Raw genomic sequence first — 19,557 nt, forward strand, 5'->3', positions numbered from 1 at the left:
GGAAGGTCCCTGGGGTTGAACCGGAGCATGGTAAATCGGTCTCCCAAAGTTTGTGGGGGGTCGGTCATACATTTAGACGCAATTTGGGCACTCTAAATGGGTCAAAATGAGAATTTTCAAATTTCAACCCTTATTTTTGTTCTTTGCACGGGGCATAAGATTCATTTTAGAGGTATAGTTTCTTCAGCAAAGTATCTTATTTTGATCCCTAGTATCCGGAAATCATATGTGCTTGAGCGACTTTTTTTTCCATATAAATCGACCCGCTCTAATGTATATATATATATATATATTATATATATATATATATATATACTCGTATATATATATATTATATATATATATATATTTAAATTTTGCATCAAAACGTGATCAATCTCAAGATTTACAAACCTTAAATAAACTATCTCAATATCATAACTTTTTTTCTTCAAGTAATTGCATTACATAATACTAATGTTAGGCTTAACGTTGTATTTTACTGAAATTAATTCAATTAAGATCATTTATTTTCTCTAATTACTAATTTAATCTTGTATCCGAAATATAATTATAAATATAAATATATATGTATATATATATATATATATATACATATATAAGGTGAAAAGGACCAGGTAGAGGTAGAAGTAGAGTAAAGGTAAAGGCCAGGTAGAGGCAGAGGTAGTGTTTAGACGTATTTTCGTTTTATTATATTGGCCATGAAGATGACAACCTTCAGGGCCTTAAGCTTTACACGGAATGGTTGCTACCCTTGGTGGAGGAGGTAGCGGAGTGTTTGCCGTGAAGGTTGTCACTTTCATGGCCAATATAATAAAACAAAAATACGCCCGAACAGGTAGAGTATAGGTAAAGGTAAAAGACCAGATATAGGTAGAAGTAGAGTGAAGATAATTTTAAAGAAAACTAACAAGTCAGCATCCTGACATAAATCTTTATCAACATCAATAAATTATTATCTGGTATTATTTTATAGCATCATTATAACACCAATGATCATGGTTTCAATATAGTGCATAAATATGAGTGGTATTATAAGTATAAAAATCAATGAAGAATAAAATGATGGTCTATAATTTTCCTAGATTTTTTCATCGTCGATTGCAATATATGCGCAGATCAGTCAAGCGTAGGCAATCAGTGCCATCTTATATTATAATTTATTTTCTTACGTGTTGTCAGTAGTTGCATCGTCTTTTTCTCACCAACAACTGCGGTTTGTAGAACACATAGAAATGATAAATCATTGAAGCACAAATATTTATTAACATAATAAAAACTAGTCCAAAAATTGATAAAGCACACCACAAACATAGGAGTTAAATATAGTATCCTGTGGTCCTGGGTACTTGGAGGAAATCTAACACAGACAATCGGTTTTCAAAGCCACATAGTTAAGAATTATCATCACAACAGCTCATAGAACTCTTGAATTCTAATGTAATGGACAACCACTGGGTTGCTATTACTTATCACTAATTTAAGGAATTACACAATAACTCATGGAACTCATAGTTTTGCTGTACAAAAAAAAAACTAAAAAAGTTTATTACCCTATATATCAAGTGCAGCTTGTAGATGGTCTTGTTCCAAATTAAGCAGGCTAAAATTTACAAGTTTCAAAAGTTTTTTATATTATTAAGAATTGTATTGGAAATTGATTTTCATTTTTTTACAATTTGTTACTATGTGCTTCACTGCTAACTATGATTGCTCCGATCATCCCAACAAAAACATTAAACTCCTTTATATAAGAGAACAATAACAATATAGTAAAAGTGATAAAACAAATAAAAATGTAAAATTCAAATAGTTATGTGATTGGATCTAAATCCTCATATCATATACAAACAAATCCAACACTTTTGCTGCCACTCGTCGATTATCTTGGATAAATATAAATTGATTTATAGATAAAATGATTATTTATAACAAATAGTTGGAAGAAAAAGATAAATATATTTCGATTGCATTATTGCTATACAGAGAAAATCGTAAATTACACAATCTAATAAAAATATAACAGCTTTTTTGTGAATCGATAAATACTTCTATCGGTAATATACATTTTCTTTAAAAATAAGCAATTACTTTCTTATAATATTTGCATTATTGTTTTAAACAATTTATATCTTTATTTTAGTTATATCATATCTTATAATTATTTTTTAACAAGCGAGAAATATCATTAGACAACAACTTATGGAAAAATAGTTCAGAAGTTTGAGCAATCTATTTTATAGTTGTTCAATTAATCTTTGGTTCGATAAATAAAATATTATATATTAATATGTATCTATAACAAATTAATAAATGAAGTTTTAATTGAGCAATATAGTATCTTAATATTTCTACTTTCTTATGATTAAAAAATATATAACAAAACGTTTAAAAATACTTTTACATTATATTTTCAATATTATACATAATTTGATAATATTTTCTGGTAGTATCTATAAAGATCTAGACATATATTAGAATATGTGCAAGAAGGATTATATTTGATATGAGCTCACTATTTAATTTTAGAGGAGAAAGTGAAAATTTGCAAAGCATTTTAGATTTATTAGAAATATGATGCTACACTATGATATGTACAAGTGAGCACATTGAATTTTATTTAGTAAAACTGGAATTTTTACACTTAAATATATTTTGATCTTTGTCTAGTTCCCAAAAATAGATTCATTCATCTAATTATCATTCAAATTTGACTAAATCATGACTAGGTATATTTTTTAAAAGTTTGGAAACAAAGATCAATTTACATTTTATGTACATATGCAAAAATATGTCGAGGAATTGAAAATTTTGTAGAACTTTAAATAAATAGATTTTTTTATTAATCAACCTTTATCATTTTAGTGTCGGTAATAATTTTATTTAAAAAAGCGAAAGCGAAGTGTGAGATTCATGTAGCGTTTAGAGATTATGTTATAATAGATTCATTATGTGAAAAAATCTTATATATTCATCTTATTAGTATCTTCTCTTTCACATATCTTCAAAAGCAATTAAGATTTTATCTTAATTAAGAGAACAGTTCGAATAATAGTGTTAATGTAGGCGTTAACATAAAGATTTATTAGTATCCAATTCATATATTCAAATTTACCTGTACTATATTTTCATGCATCAAAAATGAATAAACGAATGTAAAAAATTCCATTACATAAACCGAGTATAATACTCAAAATTATCCTAAAACCAAATTTAGTATTTCATAAGATAATTAGCATCTAACTAAACTATTTATTTCCTTGAATAAATATTTAATAAAAAATCTTAGATAATATCATGTCTTTCGTAAAGTGCTACAATTCGATTATTGTGCGTTACCTTATACTAATACTCCATTATTGCTCATTTCGATAAATAATCTAAAATCTATATTTTAAAATTCTAATAAATTACTTATGCAAAACTTCGATTTTATTAAATAGAATCTAAATTTTAAACTCAGGTCTTATACCTATTTTAAACAAATAAAAAACTTTATATAGCTAAATATTAGTCTCGATAAAAATCTACTGTCATTTTCTGTTCCCTAAATAGAAAAATATCAATTGTACGATATAATTTTGCGATGATTTTTAGTAGAATCGACGACAAAATATATATTGATTAGCACAGCAAGATCAAGGAAACTTATTTAAAAAAACCTACATTAAAAACAAATGTGGTCATCTATTTGTTTGTGGAGTCTACTAAAATTTTGATCAAGCTGTGTAACTTATAGAAGAACCGAACTATCAATTATCGCCTAATGAATTATGATAAATACCTGTACAAAACTAATTATATTGATTTCTTTATCTACTTACGCTAATTACTTATTGACCAAACCATTTAATTTTCCTTTTGATCAGGAGGTGCACAAGTTGGTATTGCATTCGACCATTTACCATTCCTCAAACATCTCAACATCCTGGCACCTCTCAATTGCAAACCAGGATCGCAGGTAAAGGTAACAGTTTCACCTAAGGAAATAAATATTACTAAAAATATAAATAGGTGCAAAACAAATAAGTATTTACCTATCCTGTAATAAAATTTCACTGAAGACATCCTTCCACTGATAGCAGTTCCTGGATATGAACAAGCCTGGACGCATTGCGGTACCGGACCTGACCATCTTCCACTTTCTTGACAGGCTATTATAGGTTGTCCTTGCATCATGAATTCAGGATTGCAGTTGAATTGAACCACGTCTCCAGCTTTATAAGGACCTGTACCTTGGGCATAACCGTGCAGAGGAGAACCAGGATTTTCACATTGAACTTCTGAGGAAAAGAATCAATACACCCCAAACTGTTTTCTCCCAATTGTTTTCATATTTTATCAACTTACCGACACATATTGGAAATGGTTGAGACCATTCGCCTCCTGGTAAGCAGGCTGCTTCCTGTGGTCCGCGGATTCCGTATCCTGCAGGACATGAAAACAAAGCACTGCCGCCAACTTCTCGGGATAAAACAGAAACTCGAGGAGAAGACGCGTTGGTTGGTATCATTGGTACTTCTCCACATTCTGTGCCTGTACCAATAAATTGATAAATATTTTTTATTCACATATGATGAAATATTTCATTGCAATATGGATACGTAGCCACTCTTAAAACCGGCAAAAGAATTATTTATTTTATGCATAATATTTCATAAACAAGTTGCTAGAATGATTTCAACATTGTCAAAATTCCTAATCGGCATAATTGAATTATACACAGGAAAAGCTTTAGAATGCCTAATTAGTCACATCGTAAATTAAACAATAAAAAATTATTTACTGCATATTTTTTATAATACATCATCAATTTTGTTACAATGAAGGTAAAAAAAATAATTCATAAAATGATATTTGTAAATATAATTGATGTCTAATAATTAAAATTTATTAATACATTATTGCTACTCAAGAGTTATTCCTGCACTAATATTAATTATTCTTGTGTACAATTATATTACACAACTGAAATTGCAAATCGAATATGCTATAAAATTTTATAGTAATGTTTATAGAGGAGCTTACTTCAATCAAAACATCTTAATTAATGCAATTATGTGTTATTACTTCTGTTGATTACAAATACAAATGATTACGGATCAATCAGCCGCGAAGAACTCGGGTAATAAAAAGTTATATCAATCCGATATTATTGTTTCTGCAATGCAGTTTCTTAATAATTTATTAAATGGTTCTGCAAGGTTTGTAATAAATAGCTCATTTGAATTAAATTTAAATCAGAAGAATTTTATATATATGCTAGCTGACCCGGCAAACGCTTAGATTCTAAACAATTTCTAGAGAATCAAAAAAATTAATACTTTTAGTGTATAAGAATGTGTTGCTTGAATGCTATATTTAATGAGGTGTTATAAAAGCAATAAACCCCATTAGTTTGACTATATTCTGTCAATACAATCAAGCTGGAAGTTTTATACACTTTCTATAGAAAACATGGTATAATCCAATCCAAGTCCTTCTTGGTCTTTCGACATATTGATTACGTTTCAAGTTTTTCAGATTTTTTTTAGATTCTGAATTTTGTGTATAACTGTAAATAATATTACTGAGCTCATACAAAATTTTCAAATTTCTGCGAGGAGAGATAGAAAATGAATTAAGTATTTCTTCTTTGACCTACTTTTTGAAAAGTTTCAAATAACATTCGATGAATTAAAGTAAATTTAATAAAAAGTATATATGTAGAGCAAGGCGAGGCACAAAAGGTTCAATTTGACTTTGAGTAAATATTAACTATATTATAATAATCAAACCGATTATATCACAACAAATAGCACATTTCAAACAAACAATTATCTGACTACGTTCAGTAAAACTCCAGCTTCTTCATCATTGTAGAGATGTGCTTGTTTGATGTCTTTCAAAAATTTTTTTTCTAGACCTTTTTACCCTATAAACAGGGTAACTTGGAACGGCCAGATGGCAAATAGGTTTAATGTCTTATTTTAATTTTGAAGTTATTTAACAAAATAATTACACTTTTAACTAATGCTAAAAATCTACCAACGGAAGAAAATAATTTTATTATGGATTTTTAAAGATTACCGTTTATCTCCCCCATTTCAAAGATTACCGTCTTCAAATCAAGATTATAGCTGGTTATACATCTTTTTTTGTCTTCTTTCAAATATTGTTGTTAAACAATGCTCAACTTTACTGATTTTTAACACATTGGTGGTGGATCTTTTTAACCCCGGACCTTCATATATTACTATCTATTTTTCGATAAATTCTGGGATATTATAACTGGAAAAATGTTATTCGACAAAATATTTTTTTTATCGATACAAGATTTAGGTTCTGAATTTAAATAACATAAATAAAAAATAATATGACCTAAAAAATGTTTTATAAATACCAATGAGTATATTATTATACAAATGAGATCTTTCAGAGCACCGTGTTTGAGAAAAAATATGCCAAAAAGTGCATTTTCATATTAACATAAAAAAGTTTATATTTTGAGTTTCTAGTTGTGCTAACGCTTATTCATCTATCAAAAACGCTTGACCTTTTACGTATTAGCCACCGTCAATTGTTTTATTTAAATTACGCCCCTACAAAAATTTTCAAATTAAAAATGTAAAGTTTCTACGCGATTTTGAAATAATATTTCACCTTTCCGACAACCTACTGATTAGCAAGAAATTTTCAAGACTAAGACTGGCCAAATCGGTTTAGCCGTTTTCGAGTTTTAGCGGATCATTTGATCGAGAGCTCCATTTTTATATATAAGATATATATATAATATATATATATATATATATATATATATATATATATAGTGTGTGTATGTATGAAGCGAATAATGAGTTAATTAAACCGCCTTATGTTCCCGAGATTTTTTTTTATTAATTTCTGCAGTAGGTACTCACTTTCGCAGACGGGAAACGGCGCACTCCAGTTTCCGCTCGGCAGGCAAGTCAATTCGGAAGCGCCGATCATCGTGTTTCCGTTTGTACAAGATAATTGAAGTTTGGTTCCCATTCTCGTAGCCGCCGTGTTGATGGCAACTCCTCTTCTTGTTGGCATCACGGGACAGTGGACAGCCTTAAGAAACAGACAAAAAATAAGAATAAACAAGATTCATAAATTCTTCTATAACAACTCACTTTAACAACTATTTCCACGGAATGAGTGTGCCTCGCAGGCGTAACGCAAGTAAATAACCCGGAATCATCTCGAGCCGCATGATAGATACTTAAACGATATTCTAATTGAGCATCTCGACCAGGATCCGTCGACCATCCTTCTGGATATTTCCTGAACAAGAGATTAAACAGTTAGACTAACAATTATAATGATTCTATATTTCTATGTACCTGTATTCATGACTGACGGTCCACTTGGGATTACCAAAACGTCTCATCCATAAACACTCCATGTGCAAAATTGTCCCAGGATAGACTATTAATCGACCGTCATTGGACTGGGCAATTGGTCCTAGTTGGTGCCGGAATAAGATAGTTGGTGGCTTCTCCACTACGATAAAAAATAATATTAGATGATAGAAATAATATAGAGTTTATAGGTTGTCTATTATTATTATTATTTACTGGCATAATCATTTTCCTGGTTCAGTCCAAAACAAGCAGGTTTCTGCCCATCCCATTCTCCAGCTCCAATGCATCTCCGTCTGCTACTGCCTATCATAGCGTATTTACCTATATCAACGCATCTACAAGAAAATTAATAGTAAGTGGAATAAAATTACAATAAATTACTTTACAACATTACTAAATTACCTTGATACAAGAACCGATCCCGGAGCAAATTCTACAACTTCATCGCGAATTTCTTGATCATTATAGAAAGACACTACGTGTGGCTCATTATTGCGGAAAACACAAGAGCCATTACTCAAGACCGGCGTGTGGTCTATTTTATCATCTCCATCTTAATTGAATTATTAATAAATAATTATATTGGGTAGAAATTTTAATATTAAACAACATGAATTATAATTATTTTACCGCAATTGAGAGATCTGCCAACCCAACTACCATCTTCGCAAACTATTCTCCAAGTAGTGCGTTCTCCTAAAACGCTGGCTATACAATTAAAAGTCATTTCAGTACCAGCTGGATAAGCATTGGCTGCACTTTCTTCGTCCAAGGGTTCACCATCCCTGATAAAAATTTAAAAAAAATACCAGAAGAAAACAACTAATGCTCAATATTCTCAACATCGATTTTGGCTAATTATTTTTGTTGTTAAGTTTATTCCTACCTATATATGACGGAACCATGCACTCGAGCTGGTGGTCCACAAGGTCGTCCATCAGTTTCTCCAAAAACGTTCATTTCACCGCCTTTTACAATGTCTGAACCTCCTAAAAATTCATCTGGAATATCTTTGGCAATTTCTGGAAGACGACATTGTATTGTAGCTGGAGTTAAAGCAGCGTAGTCACAGCTCAAGGTAATTGGATTTGAAGAATTTCCTAAAAAAAAATTAGTAATAAAATTGTAATAATATAATTATATAATTAATAATAATTATTAACTTCAATATACCAATTTTATATATTTATCCTTTTCTAGTTATTTAAGAATCCATTATTTCAAATAACTGAGATGCATCACTATTATTTTATTATAATTATACAATATTTTAAATATTTTAAAGTCATAATAATCGCAATTGTTGTCAAAAATTTCAGAATTATAAAATTATTATTTTTATTAAAAAGAAAATTACAAATACTCTATCATACTTAAAAACATCTAGACAAGGAAAAATATTCAATTTATTATATTCAAAACAATCAAAGTACATAAAAGGTTACAATACATATGAAATACGCATTCAAGTAATATATTTTAATAAAATGTTAAAAATTAGGTCCATGACCCCACTCTCTGGCCATCATAAGAAGTGTCTTTGCCCGAAGTTTTGGTCCAATCAGAGGATGAACTTGCATTAGGAAACACAACGACCAACTAAATAATTTAACAGTAATAAATTATATAAAATATGAAGGTAATATAATATATAAAATAATAATATTCAATACTTTTACGTAATAAAAGAGTACGACTTAGTTATGGGTACCATTGATTTCTTCAAATTTTTATTTGATGAATAGAAGATTTTTAAAGAAATAAAAGTGCAATTACAATTTTTATGGAAATATAAAAAATTAATCACAAAAATAGTGAATTTGGAATTTGGTTTATAACATAAAGAAATTAAATAGTAAATCTTACAATAACCAGCAGCAGAATGGCGCCATTAAGAATATCACATAGTACACCCTAAAAATATAATTTAAGTAATATTTGTACAAGTATGAAAATAAATATGTACTTAATTTTTTTCAAATATAACTTACTCCTGGTTTTCACATCTTGTAACACAAGGAACCAAAAAAACAAAAAATAAAAAGAAACAACTTATAATAATTATCGGAGTATAATCGAAAATCTCGTTTACATCCACAACTTTCACACTGGAAAATCTGAAAGTTTCTGGGATTGTGGTAACATTAATTAAACTAGTCGTAAGCTCAAAAATATCATTGTCATCATCATCATCATCGGTATCTTCTATATTTTTTTTATAATTTGCGATATGTTCCAATGCGCTTGTTGTTCGTTCAAATATATTATTCACTGAAATTTCCGTTGAAGATAGTGTTCGTTCAAAAATATTATTAATTGTCGTATTCATGGCTTTTAGATTAATTTTGCAAAATAATTCAAATGTCAATTTGTAATTGTTTTGTTTTTCTCTGAACTTTTTGCACAAATATAATTAAGTTCAATATTATATGTAAAAGATGCAAACAGAGTAAAAGCAAAGTAAACGATTCATATTTGTTTTTACTTTTAATTTACTTTTTTTTTCAAAAAATATATAAGTTGTATCTAACCTTCACAGTGTACTGTCACAGACGATCCATGTGCTATTGTCAATCCTGCTCTGTATCCGCCCATATACTGGGCATTTGGTGCAACTGGTAATTGACATGGTCCAGGTATACATTCTGGTAGACTAGACACGGTCCAATCACCATGCCAACATCTCATATTATTAGGACCCTGTAGGATTATATTATATTATGATCATATAATGTTTCGTGCTTAGAATATACATACTTGTGTGCTAAATCCTGTTTCGCATGAAAATTCAACAACTTGTCCATTACCAACTTCTTCATTGGGTTGAAGAACTGTCCAGTTTCCCAAAGTAGAAGAACCAGCAGTTGAAAGCGAGTAGATGCCATATGGCGTAGTCGGTACAATACAGGGTACTAAAAATAATTCAAATTGCTGATTGAAGAAATGCTGTTTTTCTTGCTGGTTATTTATTAGAAATATTACTTACAAATTAAGCACATGGGCTTGGCAGGTTTCCAACGGCCCCTGACACACTTAGCAGTGGCGTCTGCTGGTTTAATATTCAAGCCATAGCCTTTACCACAAGCCATACGAACCACCGTACCCGTGCTATATGGAATACTGGGATCTCGTCCAGTTCGAACTATTTCAATATTTACATACGGTTCTGACGATAATGCCTACAAAGCAAGCAAATTTTACTATGAGGTTATGTAAATTTTAATTATTAATTATTTAAATATCGTACCTCACAAGGTCCTTTACTTTTCGGCTTTTTTGTAACAGATTCTTCCCTTCCATCAGGATGAACAGTTAGCGATGTTTGGTTTGCTCCGCCTCCTTGCCTCCTGTTACTCCTCTTGCCATCTTCTTTATGAGAAGTACCTCTATAACTTTCGCGTTGAAGCGCTCTTTCCATCCTCGAAGGCACAAAATCCATTATTGACTGATGTGACCCTGGTTTTGGCCTTTGTTGACCGTTTCCTCTATCTTGATGCGAGGGACCTTCGCCTTTCGATATATGACCTGATCGTCGTTTTAAATTTCTATTATGCCTTAAAAAAATATCAGAAACCAATGATTTTGATGAATCTGAATGCCGATGAGTGTCTCTGCGTTTTCTCTGTGTAACTTCATTAGATTCTGCATTTTCTTGGGCAAGTGGTTTTTTGAAAAGTCCGTTTTTCATTGCTAAGTATTTCATGTAAAGAACTCGCCGTCGTCTACTGACGAGGGATCGTCTCTTTCTACTCCAACGCAAACGTGGATGCTGACCAGGAAGGCAACTAAAACGCAAATTTAAAAGTTGAATGAATTTTTTTATACAAAATTATTTAAAAATTACCTTGGTAATTCTTTTGGACTCCAATTTCCTCCGATGCATGTAGCTCCTGGAGGCCCTCTTTCGCTTAGTACATACCCTTTATCACAATCGTACATGATTTGCTTATTATTGATGACCTATAATATCATAATACATTAAAATAGTGTTTGAAATATCATTTTTAAATGTTTTTACCTTTCGCACGTAAGGCCTGTAGTCATACAAGCCCATGTTACCAACCAGCAAAACTTTACCATTTTCTATATATCCAGGGAATGGGCAGTATACTGAAATTTATTAAATAAAATTTATAATCCCATACAAATAATTTTCTTTCAAATAAAAATTACCTTCTTGGCACGTAGGAGGTTCACCGGTCCAATTTCCAAAAGAACAAACAAGTTCAAATGGTGGATCTGTATTTCCTTTAAGTTGGAACCCATCTTTGCATTGAAAACGCGCTTTCATGCCATGGTCCATTTTTGGAGCTATCACCATACCATTCTTAGGTGCTTTAGGCATATGTTTACACCTAAAAACAAAAAATAATTTTAGTCAATTTTTATTTAAATTACATTAAAAACTTTTTTTAGTTTTTACCTGGCTGGAACGCATCGTGGTATGAGTGTCCAGGTTCCATTATTACAAGTTACAGGAGCTAACCCGGCTTGTGGAAATTCGTAATTAGCATCACATTCTACAGTTAGGCCTTCCCCATGGGACACCACAATTGAAGAACTAACTGTTGAATCAGTGCTAACCGCAGTTGTAACATTATCTGCTATGGATAAGACTACTCTCCCTTGGTCAACTTGAGGAACTACACACGGGGCTAAGGAAAAAATAATAGATAATAGAAATATTAGTGAAAATAATTGTTTATAGAAAACTTTTGTATATTATTTTGAGGTTTTTTACTATGAAAATATATCGCTTTAATAACGTTCAGGGGGAGTTTTGTTTTCTGATTTAAAACAATTTGGGAATAGTATATATAGCCGTCACGTATATGATTTATAACTACCTAGGCATTGTGGCAGAGGGTATCGCCATTTCCCATCTATTTGACAGACAGATGAAGTGTGTCCTTGCAGTAACATGTTTTCGTGACAACGAAATATAACGCTCGCACCCAAACCAGTACCGGCTTCGATATTTTCGATCCAGCCGTTGTGCAAATTGCCTGGGTGGCCGCAATTAATTTCTGGAATAGAAAAAATAATATTTTCATATGTCTATTCATATCTATGGTAGTGTAACTAAAGAAGTTATTTTCTATTTTATTTATCCTTTACCTTTACATTGTGGTAATATCCCAGACCACTTTTTGTCGGCCCCACATCGCCTGGATCCCTCACCAACAAGAGTGTATCCGTACTTGCATTCGTAACTCACAACGGAATTGTAGGCGCAAGAAGTGTATACAGCTTTTCCATTTCTGGGAGATTCAGGCGGAGCACATTGCACCGCAGTAACCACTATCCAATGTAATTTATTTACACTTTTTTTTTTGAAATAAATAAAATCTTATATATAAAAATGAATCGCAAAATTTGTTGGTAAGCGCATAACTCAACAACGCCTGGACCAATTTGGCCAATTCTTTGTTTAAAATGTTCGTTGAAGTCGAAGGATGGTTCTTACGGTGAGAAAAAATCGAATAATTGCCGGGAAAACCCTAAAACAGCCCTTTTCTTTTTCACATAGAAACGTTTTCTAACTAAAACGTAGAATCAATTTGAGCTTAGATAAATAAGGTGAATTAGAGAATTTATAAAGGTAAACCTGGACAGGTAAATTGAAGGATATGTAAAATGGTAGAGAGAAGATCTGGAAGATAGACAAATATGTAGACAAATAAACAGGTTGACAGGTTAATTGGTAGACATGTAGAACGGGATGACAGGTAAATTTGTAGGCCTGTATATTGATAAACAGATCGATAAGTAAGTTGGTGAAAAGGTAATTTGTTCGATAGCTGGTGGTCAGGTAAATTGGAGGGTATGTAAAATGGTAGACAGGACAACTGGTAGATAGACAAATATCAAGACGAATAAACAGGTTGACTGGTAAATTGGTAAGTCGGTAAAATGGCAGATTGATTAACAAGTTTATAGGTAAATTCGTAGACAAATTGTTTAATAGGTAAATTGTTGAACAGATAGTAGAAACGTTAAACTAAATGTAACAAATACAAATCTTTGTTCAACTTTTTAATTTAAACTGAATCACGGCAAAGCGTGAACGGGTACAGCTAGTCTCTAATAAAATTAATCTGTAAAAACCTACTCTATTTCTTTGTCCACTCAAAATATTATAAATGTCGATCAACTAAAAGTTGGGCCCAAGACAACGCAAATTTATACAAGGATACATTCTAATACTACACATTTTTAAATTTTAAAATCGATTTCAGATTTTATCCGACCGTCGGACAGAAAATGTGGTCAAAAGGCTAAAAATTGACTCAGATACATGAACACACACACATTTTCCAAAAGTCTCAAATCATTAAAAACGACTTGAACGTCAAGACTACATAAAATTAGGAAGTCCGACTTTCTGGCAAAAACAAACTTCTGCTTTGAAAATTTAACAAAAAAAATCGAATAAACGTGGACCATTGAGATGCCTTCTAAAAAGCAACAGTGAAAACTAATTACTCTTCAGAATATACATATATAAAAATATTTCTATATTAAGTTCTGCTGATTTTAACAGAATTATGATATAAATATTATTTCCGGGGTTCAAAAAATAATAGCTTAACAAAACGTTGTGCTAATTCACTAATATTTATATGTGTACAATTTTAATTTATTATCTATATTTTATGTCTCTTTACTAAATCGTATGAATAGCACAACATTTAGCTAAAGCATCTCTTAAAATTTAAACTCAAAACGTAAATGAAACAATTAATCATTTTTTGATAGATTTATTTCGATTATATGATATAACATTTTTAATTGTATCATAATCATTTTAATATTTTATTTAAAAATAATAAAAGTGACATTGAATCTAATACAGTTTATAGTAGAGCGACAATGACAGAACAGTTCTGCAAAAATTACGATACTGTTTGGTATTTAATATCAATTTTAATATATTTATTAAAAAGATTATTAAGATTTATTGATAAATTGATAGTTATTGTTAAATTTTCAAGTAGAAATCAAACAGTATGTTTCAAAATTTTTGCAAATATCGCGTTCTATTCAAAACGACTACTTTAACAAAGTTTAATTCTATCTTTCTAAGGATGCTTAAAATGTTGTGCTATTCTAAACTATTTTTTCACAACCTAATGATATAGACTAGGACCTATTGAGAATAAACCTAATTAGGAATGTAGGTATATGAATGTTTGTTAATACAAATTTTGCTCTCGTGTAATAAATTATCCATTTTCATTAGACAGACTCGATTTAAACTTCTTCCTAAAATAGAATATATATCAAGAGAACAACATTAAATATTTTATATTGATATAGTTCAAATTTCTAATATGTTAGAAATTTAATTCTAACGGATATGCAGTATTGAAGTATGAATTTGAACATATATATATTTATATATATATATATATATGTATATATATATATATATATATATATGTTCAGTAAACTACAATAGTTCAGTGAATTAATTTTATAAATTCAAACTACTACGTGTTTAATTATGCTTTCGGGAATATCTGTTCAACATATATGCAGCACTAATTTTTCATATTAAGCCAATAATTTCCAGAATAATAAAGTAAAAGTTTTAAAACAAATAATAAAGTATTCTGGGTCAACATATTTTTATCTTCAAATCTCGATTAAATTCTTAATGCAAAAAAATATTCATGCGCTACATATACCAGCTTTGCATTTTAAATGTAGCAAATTGCACGCAATTATTGTCCGACAACATTTCTTTTTTTTTGCACAGGGTAGGTACATAAATAGAAAATCAATCTAATTTGTAAAAGCATCTAGTATTATATTAATGAAGCTTTAATCAGATATTCAGAAATTATTTCATAATTGGAAGAGAAGTAAATTCAAAATTTTGTTGTAAACTTATATTTAATAATATGTTTTATATATAAAATGTTGAACCACAAGAATTCACAATAACTATTATATTCAAAAATTACAAAACCTTGCATAAGGCTTTAAATTTAAAATGGAAAAATTGTATATTAACCATATCAAAAAAAATTTTTCGAACAAAAGCCATGTTACCAATTGCAAAAAAAAATTGCTTGCCCTAAATGTTTCATAAATACAACCTATTTAAGCAAATTGATTGCATGCATGTAAATATATTGAATGTAATTGTGTTTTCACACGAAACAAGTAATCGCATGTTGTGATTGATGCTTCATATAAAGCATTTTTCATCAACGCAAAGCCATGTGGCTAAAAAAATACATTAGCATTGTAAAAGCAATACTGTTTTGTTACCTTTATAAAGCACTTTGTTAACAAAACTGAACTATAACTAGAATCAATTTACAAGAATTTGAAATAAGGCTGATGAACAAAAAGCTTAAAATAATACTCATATCACATAAAAATTGGATAGATGGCTCTATGAGAGCCAGGGTGAAAAATCTCGGTTAGTAAAAGTAGGCTATGAAGTTAAAAAAGATTAATATAAATATCTTATATATAAAAATGAATCGCAAAATGTGTTGGTAAACGCATAACTCAACAACGCCTGGACCAATTTGGCCAATTCTTTTTTTAAAATGTTCGTTGAAGTCCAAGGATGGTTCTTACGGCAAAAAAAATCGAATAATTGCCGAGAAAACCCTAAAAGCAGCTCTTTTCTTTTTCTCATACAAACGTTTTCTAACAAAAACGTAGAAACAATTTGAGTTTTATTGCTATTATATAAAGTTCATATTAAATTACAAGCACTCACTGTATACTCCTTCCAAACGATTATTTTGATAAATCTTTCTGTAGTTTGTTAAGGAAATTTTCTAGGATGTATGTGATTATAAAGTACTGGGATTTATATGGCTGAGATGTGCCAGAAATTAAAATAATATGAAATACACTTAATGTATGGCAGATTGAATGATACACATATGAACAGGACGTTACAAATTAATTCACTTGAAATATATCAATCAAAAAATTAATCAAAAAATACGAGCGCACGCCTTAGGGGGCGCCAACACAAGATTCGGGCATTAAATTTTCAATATTGTTTTTTTTTAATGTGTAATATCTTTGCATCTTTTACTAATCTTTTCACAATATTTTCAAAATTCGTAAAATTTTCACTTTATAACAACAATTGAGAAAGTAAAGATGATTACATGCAATGCGGCCCTTACGATATCGATTGGGAGAAGTTTAAGATGCAATTTTGGATATCTTAAATAATAAAAAAATTAAATTAATTTAATCCCACATGAAGTACCAGGTTATGTGATGGTTATGGTTATGTTAAACCGTTTAAAAGACTTTAATTTCCAATATAGTGTGGGAATTGAGACTCATCATTTTATTTAAAGCAGCTCTACATTTAACATCGCTCATATTATAAATGTATATGCATTTTGGCGTGAAGAGTAATTCGAAAAAAATATATTATTTTTAGGTAAGCGGTAAATATTAGTATATTATATTAAAAAATTGTAGACATGTGTACAGGACAACGTCTGTCGGGTCATCTAGTAGAATATATTTTTATCAAAGTATATTGGGTTTTAGTACAACTTTCAGAAGTTAATAATAAAGTGAATTACATAACCCGGCGGGGTTACTGCATCAGAAAATATAATGTTAACTCTTTTTTATATTGTTAACAATCTCTACTCATTGTTTTATCTAACAGATTGCAAGAGAAATTGAAATAAAATAAATCACCAGTATAAAAATTGGAGTAAAAAAAATTATATTTACAAATAACGCAATATAAAACTGAATACACTTATTTGTTGCAAATAAAATTGAACAAATACATTCAAAAAATCTTACCCATCAAAATCTTTATATTACCCAAATTATGTGATATGAGTATAATTTTTATACAAAAGCAATAAGGAATCGTTCAAGCATTACGTAAGCAGATTTATTACAATTATTTACCGCCCCCATCCCCCTTGTCAGCAAAAGTAAGCAAAACTCTCACCCCCTACCCCCATGCTTACGTAAACATTTTGCAATTAATGCAAAAAAATAAAAATACTACCTATGACGTAATCATCATCCAGACTCCCCTGCCCCCCATGTCAACCCAAGATAAGCAAATCAACAATCCCCCGCCCCCTATAGTGCTTACGTAATACTTGAACGGACCCTAAATTAAAATTTTAATCCTTTACCAATCCGTGCTGGACATCGGCAAATCGGTGGTATTGTACTTACAGACGCACATCGGCAGGTCTTTGGGGGCCCAAGAACCGTCGGCCTGGCAGAATCTCTCCTCTTTGCCGACTAATTCGAACCCTTCCGCGCAGTGGTAGATGACCCGGCAGCCGTACGTGTAGCACTCCCCCGCGTGCCAGCCGTGCGCTGGGTCGGCGGGCGGTCCGCAAGTCCTTGCTTCAGGATATCGAAAAATATTATTGGTCATGGGAAAATATTAAGTGATAATGAAGATAATATATATATATATATATTCAATGGGTTTGAATATGTATATCCTGGGTTTTTTTAATATATTGTTTCATTGTTTGTTTCTTTTCCGAACAGTAAATCCAATAATAAAAAACAATTTGTTTTTTGAAGATGTTTAATAACGACGTTTCGGAACTAGGTACGTTCCATCATCAGGTTTATTCTGTAATAATTTATATATCCATATCACTAATATTTTTTGTTATAAACACTCGATTTTTTGGAAGATATTTGTAGATGTTACGACTACACAAGACTTAAACACACTAAGTGTGTTCTTGACTCAGTGGGTTTAAGTCTTGTGTAGTCGTAACATCTACAAATATCTTCCAAAAAATCGAGTGTTTTTAACAAAACATATTAGTGATATGGATATATAAATTATTACAGAATAAACCTGATGATGGAACGTACCTAGTTCCGAAACATCGTTATTAAACATCTTCAAAAAACAAATTGTTTTTTATTATTGGATTTTCTGTTCGGAAAAAAACAATCAATATATTGAAAAAATCCAGGACTTATCTATTGAATATATATATATATATATTCATATATATATATATATATATATATATATACATATATAACTTTTGTGACCGTAACTTCTCCTAAACGTCTGGACTTTATTTTATTTTGTAAGATTAAGTTGGTGCGGGAGTGATTTAGATCCACATACAATCCGATAAATTTTACAATGTTATATGGATTCTATACTTATAGAAAAATTTCAAATATATGTAATATTTATTTAAGATTTATACAGATATTCTTATATTCTTGAATAAGCTTCTTGATTATCTCACTATCCTCGAAAATTTGCTTCGATTTCAGGTTTTTCAAGCATGATATAATATTATTCAGATTCAAGGTATAAAAATAAGGTAAAAGTTAGGAACATACTTTAAATGTACGCAAAAATTGCAAAAGTACTTATACAAAATTTAACCGATTCACTTATATTATTTTTGCTCTTTTATATAATGCAAAGTAAGAAAATGATGAAGCACGTTTAGTCTATTACAAAGCTCTATATATAGACGTAAATGTTAAAAATAGCTAAATGCATCAGATAAGTGATAAAAATATACATGTTATAAAAATAATTTCTTGAAACTACATGAGTTAGTATTAAATTATTTCATACTCTGACATATACTCAAATTGTTAAGTCAAGTGAGACGATTAGACATTTTTTTGCAGAAAACGTACATATAATATTACATTTTTTCATTTTTTGTTTTATTAAATCTGGCTTTTTACGATTGTATAAATAAATTCATGACTAGAACTTCAGAAATACCAAATTTTGAACAACAAGTATCAGATATGTAATTTCAATCGTCAATTTATTTTCTTTGAATTTCAAAAAAATTGATTTGTAAGCTGATGTCCTTATAGTCAAATACCGTATGTCCAAGTTGGCTTTAAAAGGGTTTTATATAAGCAAATTTTATTGTGCGTATCAAGTTTTGATTTTCGCCTGTGGATATCTCCTACTCGTCTCTTATTTGACGTCATTAATTAGCATTATAGAAATATTTAGGGGATAACTCTAGTGTAAATTTTTCATTATTACAAATACTAGACAACCACAAAAATATCAATATTAATAAAATCCCCTAACTTTTTTTTAAATCAAACTTACAGTATCTACACCGCAGAGTACTTCAAATTCTACATGTTACGTACTACATAATGGTACATACGTTACAAAAATCGATTTTTCTGAGAAAAT

The 19,557-nt window shown here is 30.1% G+C and overlaps 2 protein-coding genes across 2 annotated transcripts in view; both read right to left on the minus strand.

Annotated features, from left to right (window-relative positions):
• Window positions 1–803, minus strand: part of LOC113383178 (CUB and sushi domain-containing protein 1-like) — a 17,589-nt gene extending 16,786 nt beyond the window's left edge. Inside the window, exon 1 of the mRNA XM_026621423.1 lies at window positions 737–803. Within this exon, the coding sequence (XP_026477208.1) occupies window positions 737–803 (67 nt within the window). The remainder of the gene's footprint in view (window positions 1–736) is intronic.
• Window positions 804–3,685: 2,882 nt separating this feature from the next.
• LOC113383179 overlaps window positions 3,686–19,557 on the minus strand; it is a 49,154-nt gene continuing 33,282 nt past the window's right edge. The window contains exons 6-26 of the mRNA XM_026621425.1: window positions 17,568–17,744; window positions 12,486–12,668; window positions 12,215–12,394; window positions 11,791–12,022; window positions 11,541–11,722; window positions 11,386–11,477; window positions 11,212–11,327; window positions 10,615–11,152; window positions 10,354–10,546; window positions 10,125–10,279; window positions 9,899–10,067; window positions 8,254–8,467; window positions 7,998–8,152; window positions 7,770–7,920; window positions 7,581–7,702; window positions 7,347–7,506; window positions 7,137–7,287; window positions 6,900–7,074; window positions 4,351–4,536; window positions 4,038–4,283; window positions 3,686–3,980 (exon numbers count right to left, since the gene is read on the minus strand). Of these exons, the coding sequence (XP_026477210.1) occupies window positions 3,850–3,980; window positions 4,038–4,283; window positions 4,351–4,536; window positions 6,900–7,074; window positions 7,137–7,287; window positions 7,347–7,506; window positions 7,581–7,702; window positions 7,770–7,920; window positions 7,998–8,152; window positions 8,254–8,467; window positions 9,899–10,067; window positions 10,125–10,279; window positions 10,354–10,546; window positions 10,615–11,152; window positions 11,212–11,327; window positions 11,386–11,477; window positions 11,541–11,722; window positions 11,791–12,022; window positions 12,215–12,394; window positions 12,486–12,668; window positions 17,568–17,744 (3,908 nt within the window). The 3' untranslated portion in view covers window positions 3,686–3,849. The remainder of the gene's footprint in view (window positions 3,981–4,037; window positions 4,284–4,350; window positions 4,537–6,899; window positions 7,075–7,136; window positions 7,288–7,346; window positions 7,507–7,580; window positions 7,703–7,769; window positions 7,921–7,997; window positions 8,153–8,253; window positions 8,468–9,898; window positions 10,068–10,124; window positions 10,280–10,353; window positions 10,547–10,614; window positions 11,153–11,211; window positions 11,328–11,385; window positions 11,478–11,540; window positions 11,723–11,790; window positions 12,023–12,214; window positions 12,395–12,485; window positions 12,669–17,567; window positions 17,745–19,557) is intronic.

The sequence above is a fragment of the Ctenocephalides felis genome, unplaced genomic scaffold, assembly GCF_003426905.1.
Source record: "Ctenocephalides felis isolate EL2017-DRISC unplaced genomic scaffold, ASM342690v1 CF-g0.4_SCAFFOLD_03570, whole genome shotgun sequence".
Taxonomy (NCBI): Eukaryota; Metazoa; Arthropoda; class Insecta; order Siphonaptera; family Pulicidae; genus Ctenocephalides; species Ctenocephalides felis.